This window comes from Octopus bimaculoides, chromosome 1, assembly GCF_046866305.1.
Source record: "Octopus bimaculoides isolate indiv1 chromosome 1, ASM4686630v1, whole genome shotgun sequence".
Classification (NCBI taxonomy): Eukaryota; Metazoa; Mollusca; class Cephalopoda; order Octopoda; family Octopodidae; genus Octopus; species Octopus bimaculoides.
The window spans coordinates 87,021,991-87,040,736 of NC_142928.1; the positions used below are offsets into that span (position 1 = coordinate 87,021,991).

Sequence of the window (18,746 nt, forward strand, 5' to 3'; positions counted from 1 at the left end):
ATATACACACGTACATACACATTTATGTAAAAAAAATTTCCTTTGTTATACAGCTGACGGCCCCTCTCTTGGATGTTGTTTATGGCAGCGATGAGAAGGAAAGAATAGCCTCATTCCTAACTTCTATTATGTACAACGTCTTCCCATATTTGAGAAATCATAGGTTTGTTATCCTTTTAACTATTCATCATTCACTTTTATAGAAAAGCACACACACACACACACTTTCCACTGAAGAGAACCTGTTCTTATAACTTTTGCTAATCCTCTTAGACTAGTAAGATCTAAGATCCAGCTTGGACATCTGAAGGTTGTTAGCACAAAAATGTGTACAGGTTGAGAAGAATTCCAGCAGTCTGCAGTTTTATGGAGGAATATTTGAGCAAAGTATTTTGAGTGGGATCTTTTGAGTGATAAATAATGGGACAAGAGTAGGAAAGACAGATCTGTCCATAGGTTTGATACAGGTAGCATGGTGTGGTATGATGTTAACTAGTTTAGAGAGATAGAGGTGGTGGTGGTTGGTATAGAAGTGGTTGAGAGAAGAAACATTGTCTGAAAGGTAGAAGTTGTAACTGAATTTCTTAAATTTTTTTTCTTTTCAAGTTCCCACTTTATCAGAACTGAAGCATTTTCCTGAAGTGGCAACCTTACTTCAGGGAAGAAGCATTTTTATTTATCTTATAAATGTGAAGTCACTGCAAATGTGAGGTCTGGCATTTAAAACTGCTTTGGGGTCTTTAGTTGCATGTTGTCCATGTGAGACTTGGCAGTTGTTTTTGTGTTGCTGAAAGAAACTAGTCTGTCATATGTCCGCTGTGATTTTTTTTTAGTAGATCTTTGTTCCTGGAGGTAATGCAAGTCTGTCAAGAGGTCGCTAAATCGGATTTAGATGTGGAGGATTACAACAGTCTAGTGAAGGATGTATGTTGTTAGAAGTGACAGTAAGAGGTTGTTAATCAATAGAAAGAAGTGTGTAGAAGACAGAATGAAATCTTGAGAAGCATTAGAGTTGATAGCATGGGTTAGAGGAACCATTTCAGTACATATTTCAATTCAGGGAGTTAGATATGATGAATCCCAAAGGCTAGCAGCTTATCAAGGAAGTTCTCATGCTAACCATAGTCAATGGCTTTGTTGATTCAAGAACATTGCTGGGGCTGAAATTTTAATGAGTCAGTAACTACTGATATATGACAAAGGGGAGAAAGTCTCCAGTAGAACTGGTACTATGGAAACTGTACTGGTAGTTACTGAACATGGAGGGGAAGGGAATAGAAGAGACGGTGTTTATGACTATCTTCTTCACTTTTAAGATGTTGGAAATAAGAGTCATAGATTGGTACATGGCAGGATCCATAGGGATATGCATTTCAAAAACAGGACTTTCTATACTATGTGTCTCTAGATTGGAATAGATTCCTATGAAAAGAGAGAGAAATATTAAAGAGTTTATTAAGGATTGGAGCTAGCTCTAGAGTTTAATATTTCAAAGTAATAGAAGGGTCACCACTGAGATTTCCTGTTTCTATTATTAACCAAAATTAAGGTGGCAAGCTAGTACATTTCTTCAAGCTTTACATTCCAAGTTCAAATGCTGCCAAGGTTGACTTTGCCTTTCACCCTTTCAGGATTGATAAAATAAATGCCAGTTGAATACTGGGATCAATGTAATTGACTAACCCTCTCCCCTAAATAATTTCAAGCCTTGTGCCTATAGTAGAAAGGATTATTAAATAAAATTCTTAAATTTTTTAATGAAAGGTAGAAAGACAGCAAGCTGGCAGAATCATTAACATATCAGACAAAATTCCATGCAGTATTTTTTCTACCTCTATATATTCTGGTTTCAAATCCTGTCTGTCATCTTTATCTTTTATTCTTTCAGGGTCAATAAAATAAAGTATTAATCAAATACTGGGGTCAATTCCCTCCCCACATAATTTCTGGCCTTGTGTATAAATCAAAAACAATTCTTATTATTGCATTGCTAATTATTTTATAATTTTTTTTTTATTAAAGTATCTGTGTGTGTGTGTATTTCAAAATAATTATAGAAAGGTAATAATTATTACATTTTGAAATGACTCATGTTTATATAATTCTATTCACAGCGGCCACAATATACCCAGCTTCAGAGCAGCTTCCCAGCTTCTATCCAGTATTAGTGGTTACCAGTATACACGAAAGGCTTGGCGAAAGGAAGCTTTTGATTTGCTGATGGACCCTAGTTTTTTCCAAATGGATTTGAAGTGCTTATGTCACTGGAGCATTGTTATTGATAACCTGATGACTCATGATAAAACTACTTTCAAGGACTTGATGTGTAAGTCTTCAGATTATTGAATTGCTTTTCCACTTTTTATGAAATTTTGTTAACCATCAGTTTTCTTTTTAATGTTATCAAAATCTGTTACTAAATTAAACAAGACAGTAATGTTCTTAGATGATTTATTTCTTGCAAGTAAGTACTTCTTCTGAAGTTGGTGAGGGCATGGCTCAAAAACTGGTTAATATTTGTTTGTCTATTCCATCGAACATATCAGTTGAGTTTTCAGTGATGGTGCCACATAAAAATCATCCAGTACTCTTTGTGGATTGGTTGGCATTAGGAAGGGCATCCAGCTGTAGAAACCAAACCAAAACAGACTATGGAACCTGGTGTGGTACCTGATCTTACCAGTCCCTGCCAAGCCATCCAAACCATTCCAGCATTGAAAATGGATGTTAAATGGTGATGATGAGGATAAGTTACTTGACAACCTCTCTAGTATGAATAAAAGAGTACCCAATTATACACTGTAAAAAATGATTGGTGAAACCATACCAAAGCAGGCACTGGAGCTCAACACAATCCTGTAACTTGTAGGATCCTCTCAGACCTTCTAGCCCATGCTAGCTTGGAAAACAGCTCCTTGTTTCTTTCCATGTTCCTTTCTGTGGAAGAGCATAGGCTCAAAACGTTAAAGACTTTTTCACTTCCTGAGCGTTAAACTAATACATCTATTTGTTGTCTACACCACCTATCTTTGTCTTTTGTTTTTTTTTGTGAATTCTCCCTATATATATAATGTAACATATATATATATATATATATATATATATATATATAATGTAATATATGTGTCTCATGAAAGTTCCACATATTCTTGTTTTTATTTTAATCTATAATTATATATATCCTCATAAAACTGTTTTTTTATGTTAAAAAAAAAATGTATGATGAGCTAAATAACAAATTGAGGTTTTTGAAAAAGTAGGATTTAGATAACTTATAGTGTTAGTAACAATATAATAAATATTTTCCTACTAAATTACAAGTCCACCATTTGGGAGAAAAGGTATAGTCAAGTTTATCAACTCTACTATTTGACTAATACTTTATGTTAATCCAGGAGACTGAAAAGCAAAGTTGACCTCAGCAAGATTTGATCTCAGAATGTAATTGATTGTAACTAAATACAAAGATTTTTTTGTCTGATGCACTCATGACTTTGCCAATCTACCAATACAATATTATACTTCATTTTATTTTCTATCTCTGACCATTGCCACTTGCCTATCTGTTCCCAACACCTGTTACCTCCTCTTCTCTTGATTACATTTGTTCAAGATGAGGTTATTTCCCTTTGAGACCATAGCATTCGAACACTAGTTGTGATAAGCAGAAATGATACAGATAATATTTGTTGAGAAGCTGAAGTTTTTTTTTTTTTTTTTTTAATTCTTACCTATTCTGTTTCTCTATACTGTTGTGGCGATTACCATTTAGCCCCTAGTGAAGCAGACCTAAAATAGGCACTCTCTCTGATCACCCAGTCTTTTTCATGCCTATCTCATCATCATCATTTAATGCCTACCTTCCATGTTGGCAGGGGTGGGATGGTTTGACGGGAGCCAGCCGGGAAAAAGCCAGCACCAGACTTCTGTGACTGTATCTCATACTGTATTATTCATTGTGTCCTTCCTGGTTTTGTTTTTTAGTAAGACAGTAGAATGCCATAGGTAAGATTTCACTGTTATTACTGGCAGGCTAGGCAACCACATGTAACTTTATGGTAATCATCACTAAAAAGACTACTACTTTAGTATTGGCTATAAGTCTATTCTTATATATTTCAGACATCTTAACACTTGGGAAGAAATGGGGAGGTCAGATTTTAGGATGTTGATTCATAGACACATGACAGTACGTTTAGAATAAAACACTTGTGTGCTGAGGGTGCTTCTGTACTCTCTCTCTCTCTCTCTCTCTCTCTCTCTCTGAATCTAGCAGTCCATGTATTAGGCAGTGAAGTAGTGCTGTATGCGTTCCAGCCTCTTCTACTGTCACAGAAGGACTACTTGGGGCCACCCACTGATGTAGGCAACAAAACTCCCAATGTTGCAATTCTGGGTCGAATGTTTGTTTCTATGTAACAGACCTTCCACACAAGGACTATTAGGGGTCACCCACTGATGAAGGCAGCAAAACTCCCAATGTTGCAATTCTGGGTCAAATGTTTATTTCTATGTAACAGACCTTTCCAACCAATGCCATCATGGAGAAACTGTTATGATGATGGACAGGTATTCTTTCAACGAAATCATGTTAATGTGACTTGTCTTTCTTTTATTCTTTTACTTGTTTCAGCCATTTGACTGCGGCCATGCTGGAGCATGGACTTGAAGGGTTTTAGTCGAACAAATTGACCCCAGAACAACTGCTGAGTTATGGGGACATAAACACGCCAACACCGGTTGTCAAGTGGTGATGGGAAACACACACACATATATATATATATGACAGGCTTCTTTCAGTTTCCATCTACCAAAAAGTGGAATCGTGATGGCACCACCGTTCGAGCGTGATCGTTACCAGAGACGCCTTCCTGGCACTTGTGCCGCAGCTTCGCATTCCTGGCACGTGAAGTCATTCGAGTGAGATCATTGCCAGTCCCGCTGGACTGGCTCCTGTGCAGGTGGCACGTAAAATACACCATTCTGAGCGTGGCCGTTGCCAGTACCGCCTGACTGGCCTTCGTGCCGGTGGCACGTAAAAGCACCCATTACACTCTCGGAGTGGTTGGCATTAGGAAGGGCATTCAGCTGTAGAAATTCTGCCAAATGAGATTGGAGCCTGGTGTAGCCACCTGGTCCACCAGTCCTCAGTCAAATCGTCCAACCCATGCTAGCATGGAAAGCGGACGTTAAACGATGATGATGATGATGATGAAATCCATTCACAAGGCTTTGGTCGGCCTGAGGCTATAGTAAAAGACACTTGCCCAAGCTACACACAGTGGGACTGGACCCAGAACCATGTGATTGGGAAGAAAGCTGTTCTTACTGATTGTCATTTCTTTATTTTGTAGCCCGTGTTGCCATAACACAGTCTGGTTCCCTGAATCTCTTCAGTAGCAAGGAACAAGAATTTGAGTTACGTGCCCAGATGCTGAAGCGGTTATCTTTTACCATTTTAAGTAGTGAATCAGACCAGTATCAAAGAAACATGCCAGATATTCAAGGTAATTCTACTTTCTTGTTCCATTATTTGTTTGTTGCTGTTGTTTATTTTTTTGTTTTTATTTAGCATGTAAATGGAAATTTTAAATTGATAAAAATTGTGTTAATTCAATTTGTAATTTATATAAAGAAATAATTTTCTTTGATAACTAGAGTTTGTCAGGTAAGTAAATAAAGTTGATCTGCAGAAAACTCTTTGTAGAACAATGGTACATTATATTTTTTGTTTTGATGTATAGAGCGTCTTGCTGAATGTCTAAGAACACCTCAAGTGCCATCTGTTATGTCACAAGTATTTCTCTGTTTCCGTGTATTAATACTTAGAATGTCTCCACTTCAACTGACCTCACTTTGGCCAATTATTATCACTGAAATGGTGAGTTATTCACACCTAATTTATTTTCATTGTGAGCTATAATTATGTATTCATTCCATTGAATTGTTTACAATATCTTATAAGTAATTTTTTTGGATTCAGTCTTTCCTGACCAAATACACAGTCAAAAAAATGTTTTGTCCAAATAAGGCATGGTGTTTTTTTTTAGGTGCTGGGGGGGGGGGGGTCATAGTGATATCACCTCAAGCTTCTGTAGATAAATAGGGCTTTTTATAATAATAATAATAATAATAATAATAAACTTATTGTATACAGTGCTCAGGTGCACTCTATGTTTTGGTAAAATGCTACTTTGATTAGAGTATTTTGATAAAATTATTTTGAGGTTAAGGTATTTAAGGTACTGAAATCTGAAGCCAAATAGTAAGACAGCTAAATGTTTTGATGGATGTTAAGGTGAGTAATTTCAGGCAAAATAAGCTGTTTCACTTGCCTAATAAAATAAAATTTAACCTCAAAAGCTGAAAAGTAAAAGCATTAATTTGGTTTCTTTTTAGATAATTAAATACATTTACATTAAAAAGTAAAGAATGTTATCAATGCTTCTTTATTTGAATATATTTCTCATTATTAAGTATTCAGTTTAAGATATTGTTGACTGTTAAGATATTGTTATTGGATATTTGATAGATAAATGTAGGTTTTAGCTGCCTTTGTTTCTTTGTGTTCTGTCTGAGTACATAAATAAAATCTCAAGGATTTACTGATCTCTTCATGCAATTGCTACACACAAGCCACAGTTACTATGCCCTACTGTTATCTCTACCAGAAATTGAGATATATGAGAGGTAAACAAAACTGCATGTCATATGTCCAAATTTTCAGAACTATACCAACAATTTCAATACACTAGCCAAAGTCATTGTGCCCTATTATTATTATTATTTATATCAGAACATTGACATTTAAAAGAAACTACGCAGGAAAAATTGCATGTCATGTGCCCAGATTCACTTCATGCACCCAAACACTGCATGACACAATTTTTAATTTTCTATACTAGAATAGAAAAAAAAAAATCTTTGCACACTTTATTTAATTGGGATTTCAATTTTAGAAAAATTCTTTCATTGAGAATAAAATTAAAATTCTAACAGAAAAAAAAACATTTTTATCATATATAATGTGCGTGTGTGTTTTCAATGCTATGTGTTCCCTCTCCATCTATCATGAATCCCCCCCCCCCCCAATTCTGTGTACATTATGTTCGTTTTCTCTGTTACTTTGATTACTGTAATATATAATTCATTCAGTAGACTGTTTAAATTATTTTCATAGTTCTTAAGAAGGAATTTAAATAAAAATTAATCGTTAGTCAGTAAGAGGCCTCAAATTGAATAACTGATATTGGAAAAACACATATTTTCTTTATATGACTTACTGGTTGTTCTACTTTACTTCCTTATAGGTGAATGTGTTTCTACAAATTGAACAAGAATTATCAACAGACACAGATGAATTCAGGTACAAAATTCCAATACACTGTCTTCAAAAATATAACTTTTAGTTCTCTTAGATAATTTTGTTGAAGTTTTTCTTTTTCATAAAACTCATTCATTTATTGTTTATTATTTCATTATCATCATCATAATCATGAAGAAGATGCACATTAGCCATATCAAGTTTCACATAAGGAGTGTGATAGTAACAATTCTTCTCAACTTTTAAGGACTTATTAGTTTTCTCCAACTCTGCTATTTTTATCTCAATTCCAGTATTTCTTTAAAAGCTAATTTGGTGTGGTTTCTAACATTACCTGTGACAGGGTATTTTCTGTTTCCCCCCAACCCATAATTTTCTATCTATGATCTTGCAAATTTGGACTGGGGATGGTCTCTTTACAATAATATTTACTTGTAGTGACTTCTATTTTATTGGCAATTTGGACTGAGAAATCTACCAGGGTCTAGTTTATCCTGTTCAGGCTATATTATTAGCATTATTCTGCGATTGAGAATTTAAAATCACTTCTTTAATTTTCTAAAAAAGACATCTCAACGCTTCTAAAAGCAAACTTCGTTTGTTTATTTACGTTTGTTGTAATTTGAATTTAACATATGAGAGCGTCTCATAAAGCAAGATTTATATATCTTAATTTGCAGAGGAATTTGTAGTGGGTAGTTTAGCTTAATCGGTCAAAGCATCGTGACATGTAATCACGGGGATGTGAGTTCGAGTCCACAGCTAGCCACCTACACTTTTCTCTGCAAATTAGGGGTAGTTTATCCTGTTCAGGCTATATTATTAGCATTATTCTGCGATTGAGAATTTAAAATCACTTCTTTAACTTTCTAAATAATAATTATGTTGAATGTTAGTTTATTATTCTAATAATCTTATTGTGTTCCTTCAGTGCATAACTCAGTCATCATTTAACATCTGTTTTTCCTTGCTGGCATTGGTTGGAAAGTTTGACATGAACAAAAGAGCCAGAGGGCTTCACCAGGCTCCATGTTTGCTTTGGCATAGTTTCTACATCTGGATGCACTTTCTAATGTTAACCACTTAGTAGCCTACTGGATGCATTTTACATGGCACCAGCACCAGTGAAGTCACCAGGTACCCACAAAATAAGACCCCTCAACTGAGCGGGGTGTAGACTGGAGAAAGAAACTATGATGGAGGGTGAAGAACAGGTGTTTTGCTGAAGATGTGAGTGTATGGCTTGCTCACCTGGGAAGTGAGAGAAAGAAAGAGATGTGAGGCCGAGGTACATGAACATGAGACAGAAAAGGAAATGTACTGAGTGAAAATAGTGTGAAAGATGATTAAAGATAGCAAATGAGTTGGACACAGAGGATATTAGTTCAGTGTAGTAAGAAGTGAAGAAAATAAAAGATGAGTTATGGGAAAAGGTTTGACTGAGCCTAAATTCTGCTGAGATGGACAAGTCTTCCCAAGCACAGCATAACGCCATTCATCACAGTCCCCTATCATCTCTTCTTGAGGTCAGTCTTCATCACTTTGTCCCTCGTCTTCTTAGGTCTACTTCTTCCATAGCGATCTTGTACAATCTGATTAACTATATGAGTGACTAGGCCATATCCTACCCTGCCAGATATTTTAAGAGGTAATTCCTGATATACCAGGGATTTTCTCAGTCTTCATTTTCTTAATTACTTTAACTACAACACTAATGTCAACACAAATGGCTAGACTCTCTGTCAGGTTCACATTAGGAAGATTCTCTTTCTTCTATGCATTCTTCACATTTAATAACCTTTCATAATATCACTTCTATGCCTCTTTCTTTTCAGAATCACTAAATGCAAGCAAGCCATCCTCTTTCTGCATAGATTTCTCTTCCACAACATCTCAATTTTCTCTGGTACACTGCCTTGCAATTGGGAAACACCTCATGTCTTTTGTCCTCATGGTGTAGAATGTTGGCAAACCCCTTTTTTCCTGCCACTTCCCTTGCTAAATAGTCCTACCTCCTAGCTTCTCTTCTAGTTACCTGGTAAAGTTCTCTGCTGTCCCCATTGTTCAAACCCTTCTAAGCTTGCTTCATCACTTTTATTGCTCTGTCTACTTCTTCCTTGTTCCACCACCACATCACATTTGGTCTAGCTGGACTTTTGCACCCACCACAAATTTGATTTGTAGCCCTCAGTAGATTGTCGTGTAAGAATTTCCAATTGTCCTCTACATTATATGTCCCTATCTCCTACTCTTTTTCATCGAATCTCTAGCTGTTTGAAAAATCTCTAAGCCTCTGGCTCTTCCTTTTCCAGATTGCATTGCTAGAGCTCTAAGTCTGAACTCATGACTAACCGATGTTGGGAAGTACATTCTTCACCAGGAAAGGACTTTGAATTCTCAAGCATCTGCCTATCCTGTTTTCTGGTGAAAATGTTGTCAATTTGGCTTTTGTGTCCACCAGATTCATAAGTGACCAAGTGGCTGGTGGTTTTCTGGACTTCATAGAAGTGATCCTTCGATTCATCCATCAGTCCAACTTGTGGAGCATATACTGAGATAAATGTTACTGTTGCATAATCTAATACTAATCTTAGCTTAAACAATCTTATCACACTCTTTGACTACCTCAATCACTTTTTCTGCTCATTTCTCTGCTAAGAGTATGCTTACATTGACCCACCCAACCACCCCATCTTCCAGGCCCTTAAGTTTTATCAGTTCCCCATTGCTTCCTATGATAGAATATCTCTTGGAAAAAAAATTTTTTTGTTCTCCTCAATGTCTTCAGTATATCTAAATGTCTGATTGTATATTGTTTTAATTATAGTTGGGGAACCAGAAACGATGTTATTGTTTCTCACCATTTTCACATGTTCTGTTGTTTTTTATGCTCAAGTCTATTTATATGTAATTTTTTTTGTTTAGTTTAGTTCTTAGAGGTAGGCTTTTTTGTCATATGCTCAGTCAAAACCCTCTGGCCTCAGCTGTACTTTCTTGGGTTTTCAATCGGTTTAAGGACTTTTGTTTAATGTACGTAATTCATTATTTTTGGTATTGATCATGTTGGGGTTTTTCCCTCACCTTCTTACTATTGCTTCTTGAAGTCTTATTTTTAATCTTAATTTATCAAATTTTCTCATTTTGTTTCACCATTTTCTTCACAATTGCCTCTTACCTCTTTACTGCAGCCTTTGTTTTACATCTTCCTTAAGACAATATAGTTTTTCTTTGTTCTTGTTTTGTAGCTGTTTATTCTTTGCTATATATTTTTGTAGTCATATTTTATAATAGCTTTGTAGGTATAAAAGCCTTGTAACTCCTTGTGTTTATGATAAATATGTTTCTATGATGACTTTCGATGATGTATTCTAAATACAGTTTTAAATGTCTATAATATTGCTATCCAACCTTTCCTTCTGTATTGTATTCTAATTCACTAACTCCTGGTTGTTTGTAAATATGTCTTTTATCAAATTCATATTACTGAAAACTAATGATTTCTTGTTGAAGAAGCTTTACAGTGTTTTCTCTAACAATGCTATGCAGTGACACATTAAGTGTATTGAGAATTTGAATGCTTTCATACATGTATATGGCAAAACAATAAAAAATAATCCACTTTACTATTCTGAATTAGAGCAAAACTTGAGAACCTAGTTCAAGCATGGTTTGCATAAACCTTAAATATTAAAGCATTTGTATCCTTAGTATTTATAAAACTGCTTATTTGTTGAGTCATGTATATATTGACTTAATATTTTTTCTCATACTTTCACTATACTTATTATGGAGATAGGTGTTAACAGTGTACTTAATGCCAAAATCTGCTTTAGAAAAATTGTTTTGCTTCATTTTAGGCAGTTGTTCTCAACCATTTTTTGGCTTATGACCCCTTTGATTCCTATGTTACTCAGCAGGGGGGTCTTCATTACCCATTCCATGTCTAAAATCTGCTATTATATTTTTATGATTAAATATTAGAAATTGTATTAAAAAAATGTTTAAATATTTTGTGTGTAGTAGAAATATAACCAGTTTATTGCACATAAGTTTTAATTAAATGGACCCTATTTGAGAACCACTCATTTAAGGCATCTAAATGTGAAATATTCTTCAACAAAAAGAATAGTATTTGCAAACCCCTATCATAGGCTTTCATACTCACCTCAACAAGTAATTGTGTTTTGTTTTGTTTTTTTAACTCTTATGCAGAAGTATTTGATAATATTTTAATTACAGGCTTGAAGCTTATTTTAATTAATTATTGTTTTTATATTTTTCAGGTAAACAATGGCAGTTATTTCCTTTTGTTGATGTTACCAGCATGTTTGGAAGTCATGTGAACAGGTTGTGCTTGGTTCTGTTTTAGGTTTTTCTCTTGTGTGATTTTCTTTCTTTGTTGGTAGGGGTTTCTTTTTCTTGCAATATTAATGGTTAGTAGTATCTATTAAACTGTTACTTACCTATTTTTTTCCTCTTCATTATTTTTGATAATCAATGTTTTACTTCTTGTGTTCTCTTTATAATGATTAAGAGTAGTGGAGTATTGTAGTGAATAGGTTTGGCTTAATTTGATACATTTGTTTATGTCTAGGCATGTATTTATGCCCAAACATAATATCTAAAGCTTCATAAATACATTTTCTTTTATGCATATCATTTTCCTTAAAGTGGAAAAAAAAATGTTTCAAAAGAAGAAAAGGAAGAAAAAAATGTCTTGAATTTTTGCTTGTGGTGTTTGAAAATTCTAAGATTGAGATTAATCAACTAACAGTCTAGAATGTAGAAAATAGCTTATTTTGGAAAACTTAAAGCCTTTAATAATTTTCTGAAGGATGTCTCCCCCTACCCCTGCCCTTCATTTCTTTTAATTTTTCACTCTACCTTTCTCAAATTCTTAGGTAGTTGCCTACTTTCTCATCAAGAAAGAGAAAGATTGAGGTTTCTTTTTGAGCTTTTACTAAAATATTAATATTTATGAATTTGTAATCTGAAAATTGCATGAAACATTTAGACATAGATTATAGGAAATACTCCATTTACCTCCTGCTAGATAACAAAATAATAATAATGTGGACATAAGAGAAAAAAATATTTTGTAAATATATTTCTTAGTTTTATTTAACCATTGTTTATTTCAACTAGCAAAGTATTTTTTACAATTATATATTTTGTTTATACTAAAGTTTAACTATAAACGTTATGAATATTTCTTTAAAATACAAAAAAGATTGGTTAATTTTTTGAGACTGAATTAAAGTAATTTTTTTTTTTTTTTTACCTTTGTTGTTCTTTCCTGTTATTTTTGAACTCCTTTCCTTTCAATGTTTTCAACATTGTAAATTTGGTTGCTTGTTCCTTGCAGCAGTTTTTGTGTTTTGCACCCATTCTTTGTTGTTTTTTTTATGTGTGTGTGTTTCTTTATTGGTTATATTAAATAAAGAAATTGAGAGTTAGTGAATGACTAGGTTGATAAGGATATTGTATATAGGCATAAATCAGAGATTAGTTTAACCGATTAATCTCTTTTTCTTTTTATGCCTGTTGTATACTTACATGGTTTCATTTATTATTCATTTACTTTTTAAAAATCATGAATTAAAAGATAATTAATTTATGTTATACATTTTCACTATAGTTTTTTTGAAATAACTGAAAATGATATGTTTGAAAAAATCCTTTAAGTAATGCAGACAAAATATGTGATGGCAATAAATAAAATCAAAGGGGAAAATTATTGCATTACTTTACCTAGATTATTTAATGGTCATATAATATTTTAGGAAAGATTCCTTTTCAAATAGAAAATAATCAGAGTTCAGAGAAGTGTGAGGTATCCTTCTTGAGCTATAGGCTCATTAAATAACTTACGTGAGGTAATACAATATCTTTCCTCCTTGTTTTCCTTTATTGACACCACTTTACATATTTTGTGTAACTTCTCACCTGCAATGCTCAGTGGACTTTTTTTTCAAACATTTATATCAGTTACATACATTTTGATACTTCAAGGAAATTACAATACTCTCTTAAGTATAAGAAAAAAATCTTGAAAAATTTTAAGATGCAGAACACATTAGATTCAAGCCATCATTACTTATATTCAGGCTAAATAATCATTGCTTTTTTAAATAGCTACTTAAATTGTATAAGTTGAACATTTTAAAATCAACAGTTGAACTATTATATTAGCAATTTTTAACTATTTTGCTTTTATAAATGAATATATATTAAATATAAAAATTCTTCGCAGTAAAATTATATTCATAATTTGAAGACTAAGAGATAACTTGAGAAATGGTTCTGTAGAATATCTTTGTATATCTGAAAGTTGAATTTGTGTGTGTCTATCTATCTATCTATCTATTCCTCATTAAAGGCCTGTGATATGCCGGAGAGTGAATGGGAGAGCAATACCTGTCATCGCCACAGATGGAGGAAGCAGGTTAAGGAGGGGGTCAACACCTTTGAGAGTGCATGTATTCTGCATGAAGAACTTAAGCGTGCTGCTCGAAAGCGCACTGCTGGTGTAGTGAATGGGGAAAGCTTGGTTTGCAATGTTTGCAGACATGTTAGCTTGTCAAGCAGGGCTCATTAGCCACCAATAGAGCCACAAATGCAAAATACAAGTTAGTTCTAGAGCGCACAATGTTCCTAAAGGTCAGTAATAGTCTTCCTCGGTCACAAGTGGATGGCCATCATATATATATATATATATATATATAGATATAGATAGATAGATAGATAAACATGGAAGCCATTAGCTAAAAGTTTCTGTCTTAGTTATGAAGCATTAAAAAGATATCTTACATATCCAATAAATATATGCATTGTTTTGAATAACTGAGTCCTTACATAGCAGATGTATAGTAAGGAGAGAAAGGGGCAGTCAGTCCCAGGTTCTGTGTGAAGAGGTAAAAAATTTCCTCTATTATGTTTGTTAATTAAGGCGGTGGCACCAAAATAAACCTTGCCTTAGACTCTGGGAACCTTTGCTATACTACTACATATTGAGAACTTATAACTACTGAATTTTAGAGTTATAAGTAAAGAACTAGTATTTATTTGGATTATTATATTTGTAATTGTGTACTTAAAAAAGCTCTTTCTATTTTCTTGAAAAAGCTAATAAAACAATGTTCATTTTCTCATAGAATTATTAGCATTACAATAATCATGTGGTTCTCACAAATCTACCTATTACTAAATCTTACTAATAGTTTTCTCTATATGAACCTTCTTTATAAAATCTATATATCAATTAAATCATATTTTATTAATCAGCAACTATAGATATTTCATATTTGATTATTATTTCAATGGTCAGCAGTTTATATTTTGTCAATGCTGCTGCTGCATTGACAATTGGCTTCAAGCTAACTTAGTGCATCTCTATCTAATTAAGTATGGTACAGTAAGGAGTAACTTGACACTGTTAATATTATTCTCAGGCATTCAATACTATTTTATCGTGCCAACACATTTTGGTTTCTCTATATTTACTCAGTGATTTGTTCACTACTAAATGCAGCAGGTTATGAGGAGGCAAAACTTTGCTAAGGAATGTCGATAAAAGCAGAAACATATCTTGAGTTGTCTCCTACATTTGCTTGAAAAAAACATTAGTCATCAATTAATATTTTTCTCATTGCATTTGTTTTGAATTCAAATTTTTTTAATCCCCCTATTTGTAAATAAACTAATATCCACTAATCTTTCATTATTAAATTAAACTTCTCTTGCAAGTATTAGATGAGAAAGGATAGGCTCCAACCAACTGACATTAGATATAATAGATGTAATTTTCAGTAGTTGTACAATGTCCTAGTCTATTGGCAATATATTGCTTTCATATAAAAAAAGGCTCTTTACTGAGCAACATTTACAAGGTCTCATGCTATATTTCTAACCTTACCCTTATAATATAAATTGCGCAAAAATGCATTAAATTCGTGGTTTATCTCATTATAAACAGCTTAATTTTTGTTTTTATTGGTTATAGTGTATCAATAAAGTTCTTTTGTCTGCTTTCTTTTAGGTTTCCTTTTAGTGATACTAAATTTTGTTCAAATTTGCTATTTTCTACTTGTTTCTTTGTTTTCCAGCATAGTTGTTATCCTGCTGATTCCTCTTGTGATTCTTTTTATTAAACATTCTGTTAGTTTATTCTGGTGATATCTGTTTATTTCAAGCATCTGTGTGTGTATATATATATATATATATATATATATATATATAAATTCTTTTTATGCTTTTGTATAAGAAATTTTGTGATGTGTTTATTTAAAAGTAGTTCAGATTGAAATGTCATAGAATTTCTTGTAACAGCTGAAGTTGTCTTCTTTTACACATGAGTGTTCAATTATTATAGTGTGATGTAATTCTTTTATTTGAATATTTTTTACTTTGGTGTCTTGAAACTTTTACGTGAATGAATATTATCTACTACGCTAAGTAATATTCCTTTGTTTAAATGATGTGTTTTCAAACAATTATTGTTGAAACCAGTTGATGTTTAGAGATGTAACGGTTGTTGTTTGTTTTAAACACATTACTATATTGAGAGCTATGATGTCACAGTGACATAGCTGTCTTTATAGTAATGACTTTGTTGTAGCATTCTGTTGCAGTTACTTTTGCTCAGTTAAGAGTTAAGGGTTAATTTTAAGCAATGACCAGTATTTTAAAATTAGCCTATTAATTTCAAATATGTTACTGCAGTAATTTAAAATGTATTTGTTCAAAGGTTAGATTATTTAACTTTAACTTTCAAATATAAATTTATCACCCAGTTTTTATTAAAACAAATTAGTCTTTATTAAAAGTTGTTAATATTGCTTATCTAATAGATCACACTATATTTCCTGCTAAATTATCGTAAACCCTCTACATTATTTGATAATTAATATTTAATATTACCTTTCCTTCTTAAGGAATTTAACATTACCTCCTTCCTAATTTACCTTTTTTTCTTTTTCCATTGTACCAAATTCTCTGTTCATTTTAGTACTTGTATTGTGTGAAAGTTTAACATAATAGCTTTTTACAGCTTCCATGTCTATCTCCTATTCATGATTATTCTCCTTGCCTTTAGACATTCAACTTAGCTACTAATCAGTGTTAAAAGCACATTTCTCATTAGATATAGATTTTTGCATCATAACCTTTTATCCATCTTTCTTCATAACCACATAGTAGTTTTATTAATATATTAAAACCTCTCACCCCTCTTTTAAGTTCTTTTACTGTGACCTCTGTAAATATTAGTATATTCATTTTGATGTATCTACTTAAATATTATTCAATGACTCCAATAGTTAGGCTAACATACCTTTGAAGTAGCTTTGCAGTTGTACTGCAAAAAAAAAAACAACATTCTCTTGATATTACAACAACCATGTCAATATTACAGTTATAACACTCATTCAAGATACATCTATTATGCTATCTACTGATGATCTTCATGCTCTACTTTAACCTCATCAACTTGAAGTAAACCAAACACCTACTGCATCAATCTCACCAATCTGGGAGGGCCTATGCAGATCATGGGCACCAGCCCTCTTATTAAAACTAAAACAACCCTTTTTAAACTCTTCCATTTTCTGCACGCTAGATTCACCACTCTACCTGTCCTACATTAACACCAGCTGTCTTGGTTTTCTGAGAACACTTTTTTATGATGGTTCTTTAGAAGTGCCAACATTATACATTAAATAGCAATCATATTTGTAGAACCCATTATGTTTGTATCCATTGTTAACATTGTTTTGCAGGTAGAGGTATCTTATGAGATTTAAAAGTAGATTAATTCTAGATTAGTATTCTTATATTGGTGGCAGTCTTCATACTGTGACCAAGCTGGGGCAGTCTTAATTGAATATATGAGCTCAAATCTTGACAGACACATATGGAAGATTCCAATCTGGAGTAATGTTAACCCACAATTATGAAGGAAATCCATGTTGAACATTGAGTTTTATATAAATGGTTTTATAAATTGGTTTATCTTCTAACTTGTTTCAGGCATTGGACTGTAGCTATGCTGAAGCACTAACTTAAAGGGTTTAGTCAGGTAAATCAATACCCAGAACTGATAAAATAAATCTGGTACTTATTCTATGGGTCTCTTTTACCAAACTGTTAAGCAACAAGGACCACCACCAGTTGTCAAGCAGTGGGAGGACAAGATACACACATACACACTAGGCTTCTACATAGTCTCCATCTACAAAATTCACCCACAAGACATTGGTTGGCTGCACAGTGAGACTGAACTTGAAACCACATGGTTGCAACCGAGCTTCTTAACAGGTGGAGACATGCCTTCACCTATTTATTTATGTCCTTACAACATGGCTGCCATCATTTCCGTGAAATATGGTACCTCTGATGACGCTTAGCAAATGAAAACTTTGCTGAAACAACAGTGGCCATATGGTAAGAACGTGAATAAACCCCCTTTCACATACATAAATAACAACGCCGAGGATTCCAGTTGATCCGATCAACGGAACAGCCTGCTCATGAAATTAACGTGCAAGTGGCTGAACACTCCACAGACACGTGTACCCTTAACATAGTTCTCGGGGATATTCAGCGTGACACAGTGTGACAAGGCTGACCCTTACAGGCACAACAGAAACAGGAGAGTGAGAGAAAGTTGTGGTGAAAGAGTACAGCAGGGGTCGCCACCATCCCCTGCCAGAGCCTCGTGGAGCTTTAGGTGTTTTTCGCTCAATAAACACTCACAACGCCTGGTCTGGGAATCGAAACCGTGATCCTATGACCGCAAGTCCACTGCCCTAACCACTGGGACATTGCGCCTCCACTAATATATATATATATATATATATAATGTGTGTGTATATGTTTGTATATAAATATATGTAAGTATATATATATGCATGTATGTATATATCTGTATATAAATATATGTAAGTATATATATGCATGCATGTATGTGTATATATATATATATATATATGTCTATATTATCATCATCATTTAACGTCCGCTTTCCATGCTAGCATGGGTTGGACGGTTTGACTGGAGACTGGTGAATCAGATGGCTACACCAGACTCCAATCTGATCTGGCAGAGTTTCTACAGCTGGATGCCCTTCCTAATGCCAACCACTCTGAGAGTGTAGTGAGTTCTTTTTATGTGCCACCGGCACGAGAGGGCCAGTCCAGTGGTACTGGCAACAGCCACGCTGAAATGGTGTTTTTTACGTGCCACCTGCACAAGAGTCAGTCCAATGTTTTGTTCAAATGCCATCGGCAAAAGTACCAGTAAGGTGAAGCTGGAAACGTTCGGGCCCAAATGGTGCTGTTTACGTGCCAGTGGCACAGGAGCGAGACTTGTGCTCTGGCAGTAATCCCTCTCGGTTGGTGCTGTTAGCACTCCACTGGCACGGGTG

At 33.9% G+C, this 18,746-nt stretch overlaps 1 protein-coding gene across 20 annotated transcripts in view; it reads left to right on the forward strand.

The window, feature by feature from the left end:
- LOC106884379 (protein DOP1A) overlaps positions 1-18,746 on the forward strand; it is a 141,172-nt gene that overhangs the window by 102,615 nt on the left and 19,811 nt on the right. For 16 of the 20 annotated variants that reach the window (XR_016242158.1, XR_016242160.1, XR_016242161.1 and 13 more), the window contains 5 exons: positions 54-163; positions 2,115-2,326; positions 5,355-5,507; positions 5,745-5,881; positions 7,311-7,366. Coding sequence is in view for 16 of the 20 variants with exons in the window: in XM_089353341.1 (XP_089209467.1) it covers positions 54-163; positions 2,115-2,326; positions 5,355-5,507; positions 5,745-5,881; positions 7,311-7,366 (668 nt within the window). In the remaining 4 variants the exon portion in view is untranslated. Of the gene's footprint in view, positions 1-53; positions 164-2,114; positions 2,327-5,354; positions 5,508-5,744; positions 5,882-7,310; positions 7,367-11,607; positions 12,603-18,746 lie in introns of those variants that run through there. The other 4 variants (XM_089353408.1, XM_089353415.1, XM_014935736.3 and 1 more) reach the window with 1 other exon arrangement.